This window comes from Cheilinus undulatus, linkage group 20 (genome assembly GCF_018320785.1).
Source record: "Cheilinus undulatus linkage group 20, ASM1832078v1, whole genome shotgun sequence".
In the NCBI taxonomy this organism is placed as follows: Eukaryota; Metazoa; Chordata; class Actinopteri; order Labriformes; family Labridae; genus Cheilinus; species Cheilinus undulatus.
In genome coordinates, this window is record NC_054884.1 from 8,182,284 (window position 1) to 8,204,105 (window position 21,822).

Genomic DNA, 21,822 nt, shown 5'->3' on the forward strand with positions numbered 1-21,822 from the left:
TTCTAGTGGGGTACATGATAAAGTAGAAAGGTCTGTAAAGTAAGATATGAAAAGCACAAAGTTTGAAAGTCTTTGTGGTCATCATCTGAAAGGATAACTTTCACTATTCTGTCTCCAGTGAAGTGAACAAAATGCTTTTTGGAGTATGCTGTAACTTGATTGTAACCATGAAGTAAAGAGAGTAAGTAAGGGTCTATTTAAGACAAAATTACCACCTAAGATTTTATTCTGAGTGCACACCTGAATAAGGTGTAGCAGTCATTTTCTCTTAAGCAGAGCAGTGATCACATGCAGTCTGCAGCAGTAGGTGGTCTTTGTTGTGTAGCTGCATTGACGTTTGCTTGTTATGTAACAGATAGACCTCATTGTGTGGGCAGAGCCTGAATTTATACTGATATGAATGAGGGAGAAAACAAGACGTTTCTTTTACAACACTTAAAGGTCATTTTTCACCCGGTTGCAGGAGCCAACACATTGCCCAAGTTGGGCTGAAATTGCTCACGTATTATATATCAATTCTATTTTTAGACATGTACACAACAGAGAAGGTGCACAGCCGGTAAAGCACATGTGTGGAAGTTGTTTGGTTTTGTTATCAATCTAGAGCTCAGATAGGATGATCTCTGCAGGTCACATGTAGGTGTATAAAGAAGAGTCTCTTCAGTCTTACCAGCTGCTTACATCACTTCTTTTTACATATATAAACAGTATAAAAATAAATAAATGCAACGTCTCTGTGCCCACACAGTCATACTCCTGCTCTGAACTCAGCTGTTCTTCACAGCTGCACATCTAAACGCTCTTTAGTTCAAACAGATTTGAATAAACATCAACAATATTTTTGAAACTGAAGCGTCAATTATGGCCCTGCTGCACAGTTATCATCAGTATCGCTTTATTTACATACAGCTGTGTTGCCCACAGCTGCAACTGGCTTTGCTTGGTCCACATAAGCAGAGTTTTTTGTTTTTAACCTTTGCCCTTCCCCTTGTCAGATCTCCAGCTTTTTATATTTCACACTTCATTTACCTTCACTTTTTTCAAAGGGGAACTAAACACCTGAGCTTCAGCTCAGGCACATCTTCCTTAGAATTAAAAAAAGGCCTCAGAACATCAACACAGACAGATCTAGGTGGATAAGACACATACAGTTCTATGTAGAAGCATCATAGATCTAGTCAATCAGTGCTGTCATCACAGAAGCTTCTTTTTGTTGTATTATTATGATTTTATTGAGAAGTTGGTATAAAAGTGTCCAATTTAAACAAACTTATGTGACGACCTCGTCTAATTTTCTCTCCTCAGGATGATGAGCACATTGTGTTGGAGCCAGGAGATTTATTCCCTCCATTCTCGCCTCCTCCTTCACCCCGAGCCAACGACAAGAGAGCACCCCAGACCCCCCAGCAACACCGGCTCTTCAGAGTTGTCCGGACCCCCATACTGGAATCAGTCAGGTAAGGGAGCTGGGAAATGTTACGTGTTTTTCCTTTTTACTTGTCTGTGCTCTGCTTTTTTGAGGCTGTGTGGTAGAGCTGCACAATTAAAGGTCACATATTATGCAAAATAACACTTTTTCAGGCTTTTCTTACAAAAATATGTGCCCCTGGCCTGTCCACAATCCCCTCAAGAATCAGAACCCCCCCATTATGCAAACATTCAAGTGTCAATTTTTTTAAAACCTCCTTTTTGTGTTTTATGTATGTTTTGTCTTAGTCAAAATGAGTGACATAAAAATGATAATCTCTTTCAATAAAGTAATTGCTGTCATACCTGCAATATGAGCAAAAGTAAGTAGTTTATTCAATCTAATATTGATCAAGCTTAGCATTAGTTCACGTAAGTCACACCCCAAGCTTATGGCCAGCTTCACCTCCGCCACCTCAGCCACCTCTTTTATAGCTTAAAGCTGATTGCACTCTCATATTTGGATTCATGCTACTATGGATTGATTGCTTCTGAAATAATTTCATTGTTTTCAATACACATGGTAATTTATGTATCCATACATATAGGAGTTTCTAGCAATGCGCTCCCTGGGTTTGTCAGAGCAGCTGCTTGACTAACCCAGGGAGCATCTTTAGAGCCGAGCCTTCTCTGCCAAGTAAAACTGCAGTAGATTCATTTTGCAATAAAATGGCAAAATGTATGATGAGTGTTCCTGACTGACTGTAGGTTATAATTTAGAATGATTTATTGCTTGAATTTGTTCAAAAATGCTCAAGTTAAGGAACCTAATAATAACCGCATATTGAATCATAATCGCAATATCGGGGAAAAACATTGCAATTAGATTATTTTTGTGAAATGTTCAGCCCTACTTTGTTGTCAAAATTCATTGGTATGGGCACTGAAATAACAAAACTTCCGTTCAAACAGCTTCATTCATGATTCCACTGTAACATATGATCCAAATGAGATCAAACTTTTCACTTTATTACGTTTCTTTTGCTGTTGTTAAGTAACCGCTAAACTGGCAGTAAACGGGAAGTTGTTTGTCTTTCAAAATAAGAGCATTTTCCAAACCCAAGGTAAAGTATACAAGGCATAAGACAGTACAAAAGATATGTTTAATATATAAAAGGACAAATAAGCGCTTAGCAAATACCAGTTTACTGAGAAAATCTCATAGTTTTACCATCATTCATTGAATTACTCTTCAAAGCAGTCATATTAAACTAAAATGTAAAGTATCTTTAGATAAAAACACGGTCTTAAATGAGTGTTAATATGGAACACAAGGTCTAATTTTTTGACATTCACTCCTTACTTTCTTTGTGTGGCCTAACAGTGGAGCAGCGGCTGTGGCAAACACCCTGCAGCTGTGTCATATTTGAGCAGATAATAAGAGGCTAAAATGCCAGAGCAGAATTTTTTTCTCAGTCTGGCCTTAGAAAGAGGTTAGTAGCAGGATATAATGGATCCAAAATTGGAAATAAGCAATGAAAACATTTGCCCTTTGAATTACAAAAAAAAAAGATTGTGATTAATAATCGTGATCTCAGTATTGAGCAAAATATCATAATTGTCAGTTGTGCTAAAATCATGCTACCCCACTATCTGTCACACAATAATTTTGACATCTGGCTACAAAAACAGCTGGTTTTAAAAGATTTCATGAGTAACAATGCTCAATTTAAAAAAAAATCTGTTATAGAAAAAATGTTATAGGAATACTACTAAAAAGATTTTGGGTAGAATCAAATTAGGCTGTGCTGTTTAAAGCTTCCTGTTCAACATATTTTTAGTTCTGGATCACATTAATCTAAGCCCAATACACCACATATAGGTCATTTCCACCAAGCGGTTGGGTTCAGTTTGAACTGCATTTTTTTGTGTTTCCGTAGAGCAAATGTTGGAAAGGGTCTAGGAAATCTTCCCATACTGTCGCACTTTTTGGCACCCTTCTGTAGACGTACCAGTCTCACCTATCTGGAGCTACACACAACAATAGGGGGTTGCACTGACGTCACGTCAGCGCGCGACAGGACTGCTCTGTTCTGGGCTGTAAAACACAGAAGTGTGCTCTGTGAGGAGCGGGCGAAAACGGGAGAAAAACAGACTAATACCTGCTTAAATCTGGGATCTTTGGACTCAACAGAGATCCAAACTGGTCCCTAGTCTGTGAATACTGATATCTGGCCTCAAATCAAGTTTCCTGACGTTTATCTGGACCTGATTTTAAGAACACAAAGCAGAGCCTGAAGGCTCACATCAGCCTGGTCTATCTGCGATGGATGTGAAACTAAATTAATGCTGAAGTTTAGTGAATACGAAGCTTAAGATCAGCTGCTTCTCTGTATTATAGATATTCATCTACTTCTTTCTTTAGGTAACCTGTAAAAACATCTCTCTGTGTTTGTTGGACGAGTTTGTAAAACAGGCTGCAGCCTATTTTAAAACAAGATTAGTGCACCCAGGATTTCAGACTTAATCTAGTTTGATTTTATCACCCGCTGAACCTTTAGTTTATTTTCAATGTGACAAATTCTCATGGTATAGCTCTAAGCTTTTATATTATGTTGTATAAACTGTTAAAGACTAGAGATTTTTGCATATTAACGTACCATTACAACTGAAAACGTTTCTGTACACGTATTCCTTCAGCAGGATATTTCTGACCAGAGTTAACATAACTAAGATGTAGTTATCAAAAAAACAGCAGTTTTCAGCTGAAATAAATCTGTTTACTGCTTATTCCCTACTGATTTCTGTCACTCATCCTTTCTAAAACCCTGCGCTGCATGTAACTAACTCTCATAGCGTAAGGGTAAGGGGATATCAGAGTCGTCCTTGTATTTTTCCGTATTTGACCGAGTGACAAAAGGTTTCAAGACCCTTGCTGTAAATATTTAAGCTTCAGAAATAAAACTTTTGACCGGTGAACACTAAATGGTTATCATAGACCCTCAAATGCAACTTTGGCTTCTCAAAATGAAAATAGAAAAGCACACAGTATTCTACTTTATCTAAAATCAAAGCATTTTATTCTGCAACAATAATTTTTTTCATTCATTCTCAACAGGAACAGTCTGGAGTTGGCGTTGTCTCGTCCAGTCACAGTGCTGGATAATGAGAGGTTTACAGTGCAGTCTGTGATCACCAAGCTTGTCTGTCCTGTTGTTCTGGTGAGCAGATCACTCTACAAAAACAACTCGGATGTCACATGTGCCCTCCTTGTCCCACTGGTTTCTCCATTTTCTCTCTCTTCAGGTAGCATTTCTGCTTGTGAACTCTGTCCGCTATTTCTGTGATGCCCCCAGCCTCACCCCAGCCTGCTACAACTTCTTTCAACTTCAGGTGAAAGAATTTATGATAAACTCGGACCAAAATGAAAGCAGAATCGCTACATTTTAATTGTTTATCATGTGTAAACCCCTATCATTTAACTCTGAATTCATCCTTTCCTGTTATATCTGCAGGTGATGGGTGTGTTGCCCATCCTGCCCCTTCTCTTCCCCGTCATGTGGGTGCTGCTGAACGCCTTCGGAGAAGCCAAAGTCCTCGCTGAGTTCAGCCGAGCATCACCAGCTGGTCTGGTGAGGCATACAGACTCAGAAACGCACACTCACACATGCACGTACTAATACAAATGCAGTTCTAGCTTTGTGATGTGCACTGACAGACAGCTCTAGTTACTGAGCTAACTAACTCTACAGATAAACACACTGAGGGGTTAGACTGATATCTAGGTTTGATTTTACATCAAAATACCAACAGTTCAGTACTCCACCTACCTGTATCCAAAACAACTGACTGATTTTTTAATCAATATGAAATAATGATGTCATATCTATCCTAGATAAAGTGACAGTTTTAAAAACAGTTACTCTTGTCTTCTTTTTTCCCCCAATACTTTATTTTAAGATTTTTTTTCCATTGTATTGAAGCACAAAAGAAAGAAAACAAATTTAAAAAATGAAATTAATATATCTGACAGAAACATAAGCTGTAAAGAACAAAAATAGATCAATAAATAATAATAAATGATTAGATCTGTATACAGCACATACAAGCATACATGCCTATATACATTAGTTCATATGTGTCCTTACAATAATAAGTGTGAAATATAACATAAATACATGCCAACATGAGATTTCAGGAAGGAGTTTCTGAGAAAGATATTACACCTTAAATACCTGTACATTAAAGGTGACACTGGAACCATTTAAGAAGTCACGTCTGTTTGGGTTACAGCTGATGTTTGGATGTAATCCACAAATAGCTGCCAGACCTTTACAAATGAATCATGCTTGTTATTAAGAGCACATATATTCTTTAAGGCCAGGTTGTCCTAAAAGGGATGTTTAGAGCTTGACCGTGCACCACAGGGTTGATGTTTTGTAAGGTTTTTAAGACAAAAAGTCCAGGCGAGACACTATGGTTAAAAATAGCTAAGGGCTCAGAGCTTTATTTTAATCTGTTCTAAACAGTTTTATACTTCATCCAGAATAATTTAAGTGCTTTTATTATTATTGTGATTGTAGCAATGAGAACATAGTGTAAAACATTAAAGATGTATCACATTATTAAAGCATGGAGATTTGATTTGAAGAGCTGTTAAAATGCACACTTTGAGCCAGCGTTAGACTAGACAAACTGTACGTAAGCACAGAAAGCCTACTCAGTGCAAGATTTGTTTAGACTTTTCTGAATAGACCTGATTTGCCTTGCATTTGTAACCTTTAGCTGTATAAAATACACATTTTCCACTCATGTTTTTTGGTCCAAAATTTTGAAATAGCGTAAAGTCTACCTCGTTCTTGTGGACCCACATCTTGCCTGGTCTTGTCTGGTGAGATAAAAACACTCATTACACCCCTAAAAATGTGTGTTCTCTCCTCCTCAAGTTTGGTGTCAGCAATAACAGTAGCATACAGTGAGTGTGCCCGCTTTGCACAGCGTCTCTGTCAGCCTTTCACAAGCTGTGAGCTGCATGGATCAATTCTTTTTGAGCCCAGTGCTACAGCGAATTGTACAACAGCTTAAAGAACTGTTTAAGGTGAATTTTAACTTATAACTCACTTGTGATAACTCCATGATGATTCAAAGAAGCAGGCTGTGGCCTTGAATGAGGTCAGAGAAGCTGCTACAAACACAGTAGGTCTGTGCACTCGCCGACTAATATTGAGTTCAATCCGCGATAAACATGCCGTTTCCGTTGAGTTCTAAAACAAAAACCTGTAGTTGATATTTTTCTCAGGTGCTTTTGTTGTAAACAGCAACATAAGAAAATATGTTGTTCTCAGTAGTAGCCTGACACACCTCAGCAGGAGAGAAATGAAACTTAAAACTTATTAAACTTGTGAACACAAAGACTTAAGACCATTTTTCTGTGATCTCATTCTCAGACATGAGTTCAGTATGCCACCACTGTATAGTTTTAGAGGGGAAAGAGGGATTGCAACTCCTGAACGTGCATCTAAATGTATTATCTCCTTTTAAGTTTGTACCGCCATATAGTAAAAAACTTGAGGCCATGTTACTCTCCCTAAAACATCACTCAAAACTCTGCTGTGCCCTTCTGGGTTTCAACCACTGGACATAACAGAACAAGGCTAAAACTTAAACTTGCAATACATAAAGCAAGAAAGACTGAACTGCAAAGATGTGCTCCATCTCTAAAAGGGTCCTTTTATTGATTGGCATGATGATAAGCTTATGCAAATAATCTAGATATAAATAAGGTTCTTGGAGTGGTCGGACCTGGTGTTTTCTTTATTCTTTTTTCAGCACAAAATCAGACCATTTTGTCTTGTGAGATAGTTCCACCAGTTTTACTTCACAGCATGAAGTCACACTAAATTATCAGGGAGTTTTCATGTTTACACAGCCCTGTTTTTTGGGACCAGTAATGCAACCTCTTATTTCTCAGAGTGTAAAACAAGCAAGTCTCGATTTGGTTTTCAGCTAAGAGCCTACAGGCAGTGAGAGTACTTTGATGTGATGACCCTAGTAGTGATTATTAAACCCATATCAGTCTAACCTTAGCACACATGCTCACACTGGCATAAACAAACACAGACACTCACAGAGGAGACACAGCGAGGCCTCCCTCTGTGTTTTAACTAGACTCTTCTCTCACCCCAGCTTGCTAAGTTCTCTGAGGATACTCTAAGCAGCTACACCGAAGTGGTTTCCTCCCAGGTATAACCTCTCGCTGTCTCACTCTCCCCTCTACCCTCCTCCCACTCGCTTGGCTCCCAACTCCACATGAACCTGCCTGTCTTCACTCGCTAGCTGTCCTCGCCTCCCTCTCTGGACCCCCTTTTGCACAGCTGTCGCTCCCCAAGCCACAAATCTCCATTTGATTTCTTCATCATGGAAACATTGATTCAGATCGTCTGATTCTACCTGTCTTACCCCTTTATTTTCTGCCATACAAGCACTTTTTTTTGCTTTCTGTTTTTTTTTTTCATCCTGCACGACATGTGTTGTTTTCTCTCCTTTGACTCTTTGCTTTGGTCACTCTTCATCTGTGGATTTTCAGTCGACATGTCTTGACCGACCACCTATGGATGTAAGTTTACGCTCTGATGCTTCCAGTCGTCTTTGACATGTGATCTCAGCAGCCAATCACGTCTCTTTATGATCATTTTCTCACATCATGGATACAAATTATGTTTGCACAAACCCAATCGTTGTTCTCCATTAATGTCGGGCTAAAGCACTTTAAGGAACAAAATTTTTAAAATCTCTCATTTGTGTCCTGAAACCATCTCTGGCTTAATCATTGCTCCTAATAAATACATATTTAGTGTTAAATTTAGGGAAAACATCCTGAGAGGGATTTTCCCTTGCCTGACGTTTACTCCTGCTTGTCTGCCTGCTCTGCATGACTGGAAATCAGAACCAATATGAGCCTATGGTGTTCATTTTATAAGTATTTCTCTCCCTGTGCCCTCATATCCTTTTGATTTACTGACAATCACAGACTTTCTGGTAATTTAAAGGCTGAAAAGGCAGAATCTGTATTTTACTTATGATTATTCTGTAACAACCCCAATGTCAAAAAGGTTGGGTCAAGGTGTAAAATGTGAATAAAAGTGGACTACAGTGATTTGAAAATCCATTTACATGTATATTCAATGGAGTACAGCACCAAAACAATGTTTATAATGTTCAGACTTTATATTTTTTTTTGGCATACAAAAATACTGGATTGAATGCATGCAGATGGTTCCAGAAAAGTTTGAACAGAAGCAAGAAAAGACTGGGAATTCTCATAAAACAGGACAAGTAAATGGGTTAATTGGTAACAGGTGATAGTACCATGCTAAGGTTTAAAAGCGTCACTCCTGATAGGCTCAGTTGCTCACAGTCAATGATGATGCAAGGTTCTCCACTTTGTTAAAGACTGCATGGGGAAATAGTTTGCTCGTTTTTGAACAGTGTTCCTCAATGTGCTGTTGGAGGGAATTTGAGAGGGGTCTGGCTGCACACTGTACATCTCTGATGGCCACTCTCACATCTGAGACACCGTCTCTGTCAGAACGGAAATACTTACTACAACTTGTGAAATAAAACCAGATTGAACTTCTGTTTAGAGTTAAGGTAAGGGTTAGCATACCAAAATTTCAAAGTTATAAACCTGACCTACAAAGCCTAAATACAAAAGGTTTAAATAAGCCAAGTCAACAGTCTGCTTACAGGAAGAAAAGCTCATCCTCTTTGAAAACATTCTAATACAGCAAGCATAGCTTACCTAGCTCTGTTAGCTGCACAAGCTATGTTAGCTACTTAGCCAAAGCTAGGCTTACAAAGCAGCTACGGAAGATTTGTGTCTATGTTAACTTCATAGCTACGTTAGCTTTAGCTACCTTTGCGTAAGCTAATGTTGCTGAAACTAACTTAGCTGTATTGGCTTAGGTTGTAACATTAATTACGTAGCTAGCAGGGCTAGGCTAGCTTTAACTAAAGCTAATGAAGCCAAAGTGAGACACTGTTCATGCAGCTACTTCTAAAATTTGACTGTACATGCATAATCTAATCCCAGATTAGACCTCTAGTCTTCTTCTTTGTTTTATTTATGAAGTGTTGCTTCGTCTGTAATGCGCAGTGTATTTTTTTCAGCCGGATGTCTTGGGTAATTTAGAGATTTGACTGTCTGCAAACCGTAACATCATCAAAGATTCAGAGAATCTGAAGAAATCTCTTCATGTAAGGGGCCTGGCTGAAAACAAACACTTAATACTTATGACCTTTGACCCCTTATGCAGTGCTTTGTTGAAAACCAGCATCACACCTCAGAAACTATGGTTTGTCAATGCCTCTACAAATGAGAGTTAAGAATCTTCCTGTGGTGACATTGTGGTAAACATGCCCCCGTCCCAGCTTTTTAGGAACCTAGTGCCAGCATCATACTCAGAATGTGTGCGTATTTATGAACAAGCAACAGTTATTATCAGTTTGAACAGTAAATTCACTGTTTTGTGCTGTATTCAGTTGAATGTTGGTTAAAATGGGTTTTCAAGTCACTGTACTCTGATTCGGATAACATTTGCATTATGTCCCAACTTTTGTAGAATTGGGGGTTGTACAAGCTATTTAAATATGTAAATAACAGATGTTTGTGATTTGAGGAAAATTTGATGTTCAACTGCTGTAAAAACATTGCAGTTCACTTGCTTTGTGTTTTTCCTTATTTTCCCTTGGTTTAGAACTTTATTCTTTATTTTAACTTTATTTAGTGATTTGTTTGCCTTAGTTATTTGTAGTTCCAGCAACTTCAAATGTAGTTGAAATAACGCAGATAAATGTTGCTGTGATGATTTTGGCTAGTTTAACTTCTCCTCTCCTCCTTATAAATGTACATTATGGTTGTGACTGTTTAAACAAATTGCTTTCTTAGATAAGAACAATCTAAAAGCCGGATCCTTTTGAAAATGGCAGGTACCAGCAAATACAAAAAAGTTCAAATGGTACCAAATGAGGAGCCATATGGTAACCAAAAGACTGGCTGTTAATACTGAGTTAAGACAAATCAGGCAGATCGCTAAAACAAACCTCAGTTCTCATCAATGCTCTTGTTTTCTAGCGAAATAGGGCAGGTCCAGGTAGGATCAAGGTGGATCCACACAAAAGTAGTAAGGATAAGCACTTGGTATCCAATTGCCCAAAATGTACTTAAATCCCTGTTAATGCATTGTCTTAACCTGACCTGTTGCACGACTAGAGTATGATTTATCACTCATGTATTTTCTGGACTTTGATAACAATTATAATGCACTGAGGATGACTAGAATAAATCAAATCAGAGTTAATCTTACGAAGACACTTTAAATCTTGATTTCCAAGCTTAGATTTTGTGAATGATCAAAATATAACCGTAGGAAACAGACAGCAGTGTTATGTCACAACTCTAATGTACATGTTTCTGCAGTTTGATTGAAAGCTTTGGATGATGACTTTGAGGGGAAGGTTGTCAGATTTATTGAGGACTGCTTACAAATTGCTGCAGCTTTTTCTTTGCTCTGACTTGTAGAGTAGAAACTTTGTCTTTTTCTGTTCTGTAGTCCAATCACAGAGCTCGTGAAGATGATCGTGTTTTGAACTTTTAGGGTTAAGTTGTTGAATCCAGTTGTTCCTTGTTGCTTCAGTTAGTGTTTAGTGCATTTTAAAAGTGATTTATAACATCCGACTTTATAAATTAAGCTGTTCATTCATGCTAATACTTTCCATGAGTGAACACACCACTGTGTGCTCTGGTATGGAGTTTGAAAGCAGGTATCTGGCTGTTTTCTGTGTTTGTTTTCATATGTTTCTGTGTCCTCTCGTGTGTGCAGGAGATGCTGCGCTGTGTTTGGAGACACCTGGTGGGCGTCCTGAAGGGAGAGTCTCAGACACTCTGTTATACATCCAGCCTCTTACACACTCTGGGATCTGTTACTGTGAGTATCACTGAGTGAAACAATAATGTGGAAGATATTATAAAACCCTGATTTTACTCTGTAAAACTTCTCATTGGTGGTCTACATGTAATCCAACATATAAAATGTTAATTGTTATTTCTATATGGAGATGGTCTGAAGCATCTTGCTGTTTTAGATAGGGTGAATTAATCTCAGACTGTATTCAGATTTACAACACATTGTTTGTTCCAAAGAGAGGATTATTAAGAATCTACTCATTGTATGAGCATGAAGGAGCTGTGAATTAGTATTTATCATTATATAGGATTATAAATGATCAAGATAAAACAGCTTTAAGCCTGCATTTGCAGCCTTACCAACTGATAACAACAACATAAATACACAGAGGAAAACCTGAAACAAAATTCACAAATTTATACATTTCATTTATTTTTGCTGAACTGCGAGATAGTTGGATATGTACAGTTTCTGAGCTTAAGCCAGATAACTAAATATTTATCAGATCACTTGCTGGTGGAAAAAATTAGGGGGTGATTGTTGTGAACCATTCACCGTTCATGACTCTGTAGGAGCACAGGTCTTTCAAAACAAGAAATAATGATGGATCATGTTGTTTTGTTGTCCATTCAGTATCGGATGGTAGATCTTAAAAGTGATGGTCAACATTTGATGGCTGTTGTTCTGCTCCTGCATCTGACTTCTACTTCAGGTCGATCTGTGCTGTTGAAATTGACACGTGCAGGCAGCAGCTTCATTGGAAATATCTGGCATGTATCTCCTGTGGAGACAGGCGGACTGGCGCTTCTACCATGAGCCACATGCTGTGGAAACAAACAAGATTGAGTAGAAAGCCAGGGATTTGCTCTTGAGTACAGAATTTTTTAACAGAGCTTATCCAGACATCTTTGTTTTATTTTGGATGTTTATTACAAAAAACAAAAACTACCAGGGTCTAAATTATTGGCCCCTCTAATGCTGAGAGTCAGCTGAGTCTCCTTTTTGCCTGATAACAGCCTGCAGTCGTTTGTTGTAGTTTTCAACAAGTCTCAGACACAACTCCTGAATTCCAGCTGATTCTTCTCAAGCTCCTCCAGATTTGATGGCCTTCTGGCATGGACCTTTGTCCTCAGTCCGTAGATTTTTAATGAGATTCAAACTGGGACTTCGAGTAGGCCAGGAAATAATGTTCACTTTTGTCTTCTGAAGGTAGTTCTTCACCAGGAGCCACGTATGTTTTGTGTCGTTGTTGTATTGGAAGACAAAGCAATACCCCAGACTCAGTTTTGCCGCTGACTGCTTGAAGTTTTATTTCAAAATCTCCACATATCCTTCTTTCTTCATGATTCCTTCCATCTTTACGAGATTCCCAGTTACAGACGCCTTGAAGCATCCCCACATCATAATACTCCCACCACCATGTTTCACTGTGGGGTAGTGTTCTTTGGGTTCTTTCTCCAGACATAAGCGACGTCTCTCTGACCAAGGAGCTCTAGTTTGGTCTCATCTGGCTAAAGGACACGCTTCCAGTATGCAGTTTGTCCTTAGCAGACTTCAGTCTGGTTGAAGTTGTCTCTTCTGCAGAAGCTGAGTTTTTCTTGGTCCATTCCTGTTCAGGACTCTAATGATTGTCTTCTTTGAGACCACAATTCCTGACACGGATAAGTCATTCACTAGCTCTTCTAACAGACCCTATAGAATTTGTGGATTACTGTTTAAACAGCTTGATTCATGCTGTATTTCCAGACATGTCTTAGTTCCTGATCCTTCACAATCCATCCTCTTAGGAGTCTATTTCAGACTTCTTTTTGTATCTTTTGGGTTAAATTCTGATTTTTTTGTGTCTGTAGGTGCTGTGTTGTGTGGACAAGCAGGGGATCTTGTCCTGGCCCAACCCAAGTCCAGAGACAGTGTTGTTTTTCAGCGGGCGTGTGGAGCCGCCTCACAACAGCCAGGACGACCTCAGAGACGACCTGTCTGTCAACTCCTACTGCAGAATGGAGACAGATGATGACAGGGATGAGGTTTGTTTTCAGGTCACTTTAGTTTGAAAATACTGGGTGACTGTAGCCCAATGAAATTTCGAAATTTAACCCACATGATGTTTTACATTTTTATGCAGTCCCGTCCTTTTGTGTCCTGTGTGCAGGCCCAGGAGGGGGAGGCTCTGCTCTGTCTACCTGCGGAGTCCTCCACCCACCTGGGAGAGGGCCCAGAGCCTAGTGAGACATCACATGACATCACTCGATCGTCTGACAATCTCCGTCATATGCGCTCCTGCCAGTCCACGCACACTCGCACCAAACACCACTCTGGATCCAACGTGAGCTTCAGCCGGGACACAGAGGGAGGAGAGGATGACCCAACTCAGGTAAAACTCAGAGTCAAACCTCTAAAATGTATGAAATAGTTCTGAAAGTTTTATTTGACTTTGTCTTTGTCCTGTCATCTCCAGGACTTTGCTTTGGGCTGCCCTGAAGCGGAGGCGGAGGACTTTGTTTGTGATTACCACCTTGAAATGCTGAGTTTGTCTCAGGACCAGCAGAACCCGACCAGCATCCAGTTTGACGACCTGTCCTGGCAGTGCCACCTCCCCTCTCTGAAGCCGCTCGGCCTAAACATCATGCTAAACCTTTGTAACGCTAGTGTCACCCAGCAGCTCTGCCGATTCTCCGACCACCTGTCCAACCTGGCTCTGCAGGAGAGTCACGGCTCTGTGCTGCCCGTCTATGTCCCGTGGGGGCTCTGTGAGCTCTCCAGACTCATCGGTCAGCATCAAACAATGTTTATTTTTGACCTCCACAGTTCATAGTATTGGACATTTTGACAACCCCAGCAGAGAATAATTTTCATGGATAAAATCACTAATTTTTATTAGACATAAAGCCTTGTCTTGTGTGTTTTTCAGGGTTCACTCCTGGTGCGAGGGAGCTGTTTAAACAGGAGAACCACTTAGCTCTTTACCAGCTGCCATCTGGAGAGAAAACCAAGGAGTTTACGTCACGCCGCCTTCATTACTTCACCAAACGCCAGCCTCCCATCTCTCACCTCATCTCCCTCTTCGTACGAGACTCTTCTTCCAGTGAGTTCACACTCAGCTCAGCTATTTCCTCCGGTGTGATCATTGGGCCTCATTCACCAATATCTCCCTAAGATTTTGCCTCAATTTATTTTTTAGTTTTCTAAGAGAAACCTCCATGAGATTCATAACTGAGGACTTGCCATGTCCTTAAAAGCTTGAGCTTGTGCACTTTTTTCCTAATTAGCACAGAAACATGCCTCTTATGCCCATGTAAGGAATTAATACAGCAGGGCTGTGTGCAAACACAGAAGTCACAGAGAATTGAACTCAAAATATAAGAATACTTGCTTTTTAAGAAATACTTAAACAGGTCTAAAGTTGATGCAGTGGAAGGATGAGCAATTAGTCAAAATTTTGATTAAATCACAGTATGTTCTACTGCAGTTATCAAATTGCAAAGGATGGAATACGTCTTTGACCTGAAATATGTGTCAGAATCCCAGTTTAATTCAATCTTTCTTTTTTTGCAGTGGAGATTTTAATGCTCCACACAACATGTGAATATTTAAGGAAAAGTAAGTAAGTAAAGTTTATTTGTATGGAACTTTTCACAGAAAACAGTCACAAAGTGCTTTACACAGACGAAAATACAGAGAATGAAATGGATGATTATGAAATCATCACACAACCACAATAGTCATAACAGCAACAGTATAGTATGAAAATAGGAGCTAAAACATTAGAAACACATTACACACAATACAAACAGTTAATATAACATGAAACCAAAGACCTGTTTAAACAGGTGAGTCTTTAACTGACTTTTAAAGTCATTCACAGAGTTTTTCAGAGCGCAATGACGGGGCAGCTCATTCCACATTTTTGGGGCAATGGCTTGAAAAGCTCTATCACCCCGAGTCTTTAGATGAGTGTGTGGGACAGAGAGATATTCTAGTGTGTTAGATGAGGGGGTGGGATGTCTGGTAGGGGTGGATGACTTCTGACAAATAATCTGGAGCTTGATCATGCAGGGACCTGTGTCATTATTTTAGAATAGTTTGCAAAAAATCCTACTTGCCTTAAGTTTGCAGGATTTTTATTGAAATGAGGATGACATAAAAATAATCACTCCCTTCCATACAACACATAATGACTTAAATTGAATTTGCAACAAGAGTAAAATAATCACAATTGCATATTTCTGCAAAATTGTTGGACCCAATTGTAATGCTGCTCCAAATAAAACCTAAAAATCATGACTTAATTTTTGATTTAATGCAGTAGTGTGTGTCAAATGAACATTACAAACAGATAAATGGATGACATCACTCTTTCAGATGACGCTGCCATCAAAACGACATGGATCAAGCTGTAATGAATTATAGAAAAGAATGCATACTAGATGAATTTGATTGTTAAGATGGGATGGCGGTTGAGAGGGCTACTTTTTCCAAAGTGAATATGATTTATTTTCATGAGTTTAAAAAAAATATTTTGTTGAACCACAATTCAAAAGCTCTGCCTGATTTTCATTAGTAGTTTTCAGTAAAATTTTATTTTTCATTTTGTCAGTTTCAAGTTATTCCAGTGCCAATTGTGGGGTTTTTCTTTCCTTTAAAGGAAGAGTGCCAACATTTTTGTCCACATGTAAACAGTGTTTCATGAAAAGTTTGAAATTAAAAGCGTGTTATGTATTGAGAGTTAAACTTTTGCTGTTAAGATCAAACAGTGCATTGTTTAATTAAAAATTAACCGTGTTTAAGTTGTTTTTGTTCTTAATATTTAATAATATAAATGTATATTATATATGATATATTTTTTAAGTTTTTAATTATTTTGTCTTTTTTTAATTTAGCATATTTGAGTGGAGATAAACGTGAAATTGATCATTTTGTCTCTTATCAGTGCTAAAATGTTTGTAAGAGAACTCTCTTCTTAGATTTTTTTTAAGCTTAGAATAAATCACCGATAAGAACTGTGTTGAATTTCAGAATCTTCCAAAAAAAAAAAAAAAAAAGCCTAGGAGGGATTTCAGAACAAATTTCTCAGTAATTGTTGGTAAATGAGGCTCCATTTTTTGTCCATTTTCCCCTTATTTTAGGTTTATTTAATGCCTTTACCCTCTCTCTTTACCTTTCCTCTTTAGATAATGTCCAGATGCTGTCTCATGGTTCAGCTGACCTCATCCTGGAAGCCTGCACTGATTTCTGGGATGGCACTGATATTTATCCCCTCTCAGGCTCTGACAGGTGTAGTTTCTGAGACATTGCTAATATTTTTAACCGTCTAATTCCGTCTCTTCTTCCTGTAACTGTTATTTATCTTTTGCCGTTGCAGAAAGAAGGTTCTGGACTTCTACCAGCGTGCCTGTCTGTCAGGTTACTGCTCAGCGTTTGCCTACAAACCCATGCAGGTCTCGTTGTCCAATCAGCTGAATGGAAAGTGTGTGGAGCTGGCTCCGGGCCCCTGCCTCTTTTCTGGAGTGGAGCTGCCCTCCACCACCCCCATCAAACACGGCTCCTGCAGGAACAGCTGGAGCTCTGATGGTACGAGATAGTGGCTAAAGGATGTTTAATTCAAATGTTACTCCTTTATTTTCCAGTTAGTTCACATTACTACTTCAAGACCATGTTTTTTACCAATACTGTATTATTCTAGATGTGAAGCTCTTTTAGTATGAATGATTGGAAAATCAGTTTTGAGGTCAAAAACATGTTTAGTCCTAGGATGTAATTTCCCTTCAACCTAAAACAGGAACAGCTGTCCTCATTCTGTTTTTCTTGTCTTGCCCGTCTTGTCTCCAGAGGGTATCGGTGAGGGTGTGGAGCGGGAGGACTGCGTTCAGGCCCTCAGCGGGCAGATCTTTATGGGCATGGTATCATCCCAGTTCCAGGCGAGGTTGGACACGGTCCGTCTCATCGACGCTCTGGTCACCGCTTGTATCCGCTTTGTTTACTTTTCCATGGAGGATGAACTCCGCAGCAAGGTGGATACCCACAAACTCGTAATATTTGATAGCAGCTTTCCTGCATGATTCTAGCTTGCGCCTTTCTCGAGTTTGTCTGCAGATAATTCCCAGAGGTTTTTGGCTGAAGGCATAGTGATGCAGTGTCAAACAACAATGCAACAGGACCTTTGCTGCATTTATGTCTGTATTTATTTAGATGTATTCATCCAGGAAAATCACATTGTTTCTAACAGTCGCAGTTTAGTTATCATGTGTGGACTTTCTCTCTTCAGACAATATTGGATAACTAGTTAAAGCAACTGTTTAAAATGGGAAAGTCATTTTTTTCTCAGCAGAAAGTCAGAGTGTAAAAAGTGTCCACACAACCAAAGAAAAGAGAAATAAACCGTAAATGTTAAAGTGTCCCTTAAGTTAATGCAACACATTGGTAAAATATATTTTTGTAAATGACTTGATGTCTGTGTGTGCAGGTCTTTGCAGAGAAGATGGGTTTAGAGACAGGCTGGAACTGTCACATCTCTTTGACTCCAAACGGAGACAGTCCGTGTGATGGAGCGCCGTCCAGCCCCAGTCAGGGCTCCCTGCATGAAGACCTGCACCAAGGTACTACAATTGAATCTTAAAAAGTCTTTAAAGACCCTGTAAAGTGATAACAAAGCTGTATTTAGGTTTGTTGTTTGATAGGTCACTGTGTTATGAACCCCCAGGTGAAAATTCAATCATGAAAAACATCTCTAAGTTTATAAAATTAAGCTTCAAAATCATGAAAAATGAGGCAGTATAATCTGCTCCAGGATGGTGTGGGCATGTCTGTTGAATGAGCTAAAGCCATGAGCATTAGGGGGGCGGGCTCATCACCAGTCCACATATTGGCCCCACCCCAATTAAACCCAGCCAGGAAAGAGGTGAAAAACTCTCGAATGGTTTAAATCCAAAATTCAATCACATGTAGAAATCAGTGTTTTCACATGTTTACAGCAACCATATTCCAACACATCTGGAGTGTTCAGACACAAGTTTTAGATTTCACTCTACAGGGTCTTTCAGTGACTATCAGAAATTTAAGGTCATCTTATTTTACTTGTGAGCTCTCTTTAATTTTAGATGGCATTTTGACTGTAACGTGTCACTATCCAATCTTTGCTTTTTAGTCAATTTTCTATGATTTTGATGATTCTTTTATGTTTCTACGTTGTTCACGTGACAGTTTATGGCATTTCCAGCTGTGGAGTCTGCACCTCTTTGTCTGCCCTGCCTTCAGTGTAAGCAGGTGTGCTCAAGGAGGAGTTAGGATTTCTAACTTCTGAACGTTTTCTTCGCCGTAGATTCTCGGGATGAAGCAGAGGGTCCGCTGCTGCCTGAGGAGGAGGCTCACTCTGACCTCGCCAGTTTCCAGCCCACAGACAGCGACGTGCCCAGCTTTCTGGAGGATTGTAACAGGGTAACCCTTAAAACTTATAAAACTACTGCTCAGTTCTCCCTGCAATGTAGAGAGGATCTGTGTTTATGTAAAGCTCATCTTTTAAATGTCTTTTTATGCTTCTTTTTGCCCGTCCCTGCTCGTGCTCAGGCCAAACTACCTCGTGGTATCCACCAGGTTCGTCCTCATTTGAAGAACATTGATAATGTGCCTCTTTTGGTGCCACTCTTCACTGACTGCACCCCTGACAGTGAGTCCTCCCTATCAGCTTTATACTCAAGTCATCCTCGTTTTAAGCAATCCTATTAAGCTCCAAGCTTTGATTTTCTAGAGGAAAGTGTAACAATAGATAAAAAATAAGGCCTGTTTTATAAAAAAGAATTCATGTTTCTGTGTGTCGTACAATGCAGATGGTTTGTGTTAAGATAACAGCACTGACAGTTATAATTCTTTACAGCTATGTGTGAGATGATGAAGATCATGCAGGAGAACAGGGAGGTCACGTGCTGTCTGGGAAGCGCCGCCAACTTCCGAAACAGCCGCCTGTTTCTACAGAGTGACGTCAGGTAAACAGTTTTTTCAGTCATACATACATTTCCTTGTTATTAGGGTTTATTGTGTGCAATGGTCCTACGTATTTGTAGTAAAAATGACAAGAAACACGGGTTTCTTGGAAAAAATGCATATCACTCTGATCAAAGTCTGACTGGAAGAAAGAAGAACTTTTCAGTGTGTATGTTTGGGTCTGGCTCGGCTAATGTTGGAGCCATACCCGCATATTTTACAGCTGCAGGCTGAAGCCATCTACCACAACAATTTAAAATTTGGGAATTTTTTGTATGTGTTTAGAAGTTTTGGTGGTAACCTTTGAAATATTTTGGAATTTTCATAAAAATGTTAGGGAATTTGTTTGGGTGTTTGGGGTAATTTGCTTTGGACATTTATTTGTTTATGGCTGGAATGTAGGTGGGAATTTTGTGGGGCAGGTTCTCTGGTATTTTCAAGAATTTTCATGGAAATTTCAGGGAAATTGTTTGGATGTTTGGGAGAATTTGCTTGGAAAGTTTCATGGATTTTTATGAAGTTTGGAAATATATTTGTAATATATGGGAATTTGATTCGAATGCTGGGGGCATATTTGCTTGAAAAATTTAGGTATTTTCCTGGAAATTTGGGAATTTTATACATAAGAATTAAAATTTTAGACGTTTGACAAGAATTTCATGGAAATTTCAGGGAATTTGTTTGGATGTTTTTGTCTTTTTCATGGAATTTTGGGAAATGTATTCATACATTCCTGGGGAATTTTATTAAAAATTTGAGGGAAATTTGTTTGACAATTTTTCAAATAAATTACCTGGAATTTTTGGGGAAATTTTTATTGGAATGTTTCGGCTTTACAGTCAAGTTTCATCTCAGGTCACAGAAGGTTTTCTCCAGCTAGAGTAGTGTTGACTAGATGTCAGACTGGTTCTTGATTGGTCTGTGTGAAAACTTTGACCTCCCTCCACAGCATCGCTCTGGACCCTCTGTACCCATCTCAGTGCTCGTGGGAGACGTTTGGCTACGCCACAGGCGGAGGATTTAACGGTGAAGTTGAGGGCCTGACTCCTCTGAGACTCTCCGGTCAGCTCAACAGTCTTGGCTGCTCAGTCACCTTCCACCAAGGAGAGAGCGTCAGCATGGTCAAACTCATAGAGCAGGTTAGAAAAACACAGAAAGACACTTTCAGTGATTTTAAACAGATACTCTGTTTATTAATGAGGGAATCTGTTTCAGGCTCGACACACGATCTACGGCATTCGCAAGTGCTTCCTTTTCCTGCTGCAGTGTCAGCTCAGCCTGGTCATCATCCAGGTGAGACTGAAAGAGGTTTCCTTTGCACAAGGCTAGAGTCAATGTTCATGATTGTTTCGTTCTTTTACAATATAAGAGAATATAACTGAATTATCTGGCTTATTTCTGCAGTTTCTAGCCTGCCTCGCTCAGCTTCCTCCTCCTTTGAACACCACGGACATCCTGTGGCTGTCATGCTTCAGCTGCCCGCTGCTGAGGTACAAACATACGACCTTAACACCAGCCAGTCTGTTCAAAAAGGGTTGAAAAAGGACACAACTTAACTTTTTAAAGTCCTGCCTTTTTAAATGCAATTTACTTATAAAGAACTTAACAAATGTTACATACTTTACAAAATCCAATCATAAAAAAGGAAAGAAAGACCTCTATTGGATAAAACTCATGAATCAGTGACTAAAACAGCAGCATCAGCTGTTTCACAGGATGATCTTCACAATAAGATAAGAAAAAACTCTATATGGCAAACTGAAAACTATAAAAACAGGCTGTAAATATGTGTTCTTGCACTGGTAGTTGTGATGAGTACGCAGAAAGACTACAGCCAGACCTTTTAGCCTGTATTTGGGAAATAATGAAATTATCTATACTTAACAAACAAGGAAATTGTTTGCTTGTGTTGTTTTGGCAGTGTGTCTCTTCTCGGGAAGCCACCTGACAGTTCAGTGATGACGGTCGCCACAGGGAAGAACCTCGATTCAATTCCAAGGAAGGTACGTATATTTCTGTCATTCATTAAATCCAAGTTTGGCTATAGGTTACTCCATAAAAACAAGACACTATTATTTAGGATCAGTAGGACGTAATACATTCTAAAGCTCAGCCTTGTCTTTGAAATGCCCCCAAACATTCTGTTTCCTGACATTTCATCTCCCCATTCTTCCAAAAATGTTCAAATAAGTTTCCTAGATTTCCCAAAAAAATCAAATCTCAATGGCCATTTGGATGATTGTCTTAAATTTCTAACAGCAGAAAGGAATACTATGGTGTAGGAAAGCCAAAATGTCATACTCATATGTGCATGCTGGGTCCTGAGAGGTTGATAAACAAGACTAAAAGCTGAAAGGAAATATAGGACTTTAATAGCGTAAAATTAGATAATAATTTGAGAGCAAATGAAAAAAATAAAAAAGACCCCAAACATTAGTTTTTCGGGCACTTATACAGAGGCTGTTGTCCTCAAAGC

At 39.2% G+C, this 21,822-nt stretch overlaps 1 protein-coding gene across 3 annotated transcripts in view; it reads left to right on the plus strand.

Moving 5' to 3' along the window:
* The window catches only part of tmem94 (transmembrane protein 94), a 62,152-nt gene that overhangs the window by 32,267 nt on the left and 8,063 nt on the right, over positions 1–21,822 (plus strand). For 2 of the 3 annotated variants that reach the window (XM_041815178.1, XM_041815177.1), the window contains 21 exons: positions 1,306–1,457; positions 4,526–4,628; positions 4,714–4,800; positions 4,923–5,039; positions 7,594–7,650; positions 11,289–11,393; positions 13,223–13,396; positions 13,522–13,743; positions 13,828–14,140; positions 14,281–14,454; positions 16,541–16,643; positions 16,732–16,940; positions 17,199–17,380; positions 17,833–17,965; positions 18,688–18,803; positions 18,933–19,032; positions 19,240–19,348; positions 20,296–20,485; positions 20,562–20,639; positions 20,751–20,836; positions 21,268–21,349. In XM_041815178.1, the coding sequence (XP_041671112.1) occupies positions 1,306–1,457; positions 4,526–4,628; positions 4,714–4,800; positions 4,923–5,039; positions 7,594–7,650; positions 11,289–11,393; positions 13,223–13,396; positions 13,522–13,743; positions 13,828–14,140; positions 14,281–14,454; positions 16,541–16,643; positions 16,732–16,940; positions 17,199–17,380; positions 17,833–17,965; positions 18,688–18,803; positions 18,933–19,032; positions 19,240–19,348; positions 20,296–20,485; positions 20,562–20,639; positions 20,751–20,836; positions 21,268–21,349 (2,892 nt within the window). The remainder of the gene's footprint in view (positions 1–1,305; positions 1,458–4,525; positions 4,629–4,713; positions 4,801–4,922; positions 5,040–7,593; positions 7,651–11,288; positions 11,394–13,222; positions 13,397–13,521; positions 13,744–13,827; positions 14,141–14,280; positions 14,455–16,540; positions 16,644–16,731; positions 16,941–17,198; positions 17,381–17,832; positions 17,966–18,687; positions 18,804–18,932; positions 19,033–19,239; positions 19,349–20,295; positions 20,486–20,561; positions 20,640–20,750; positions 20,837–21,267; positions 21,350–21,822) is intronic. The other variant, XM_041815179.1, reaches the window with a different exon arrangement.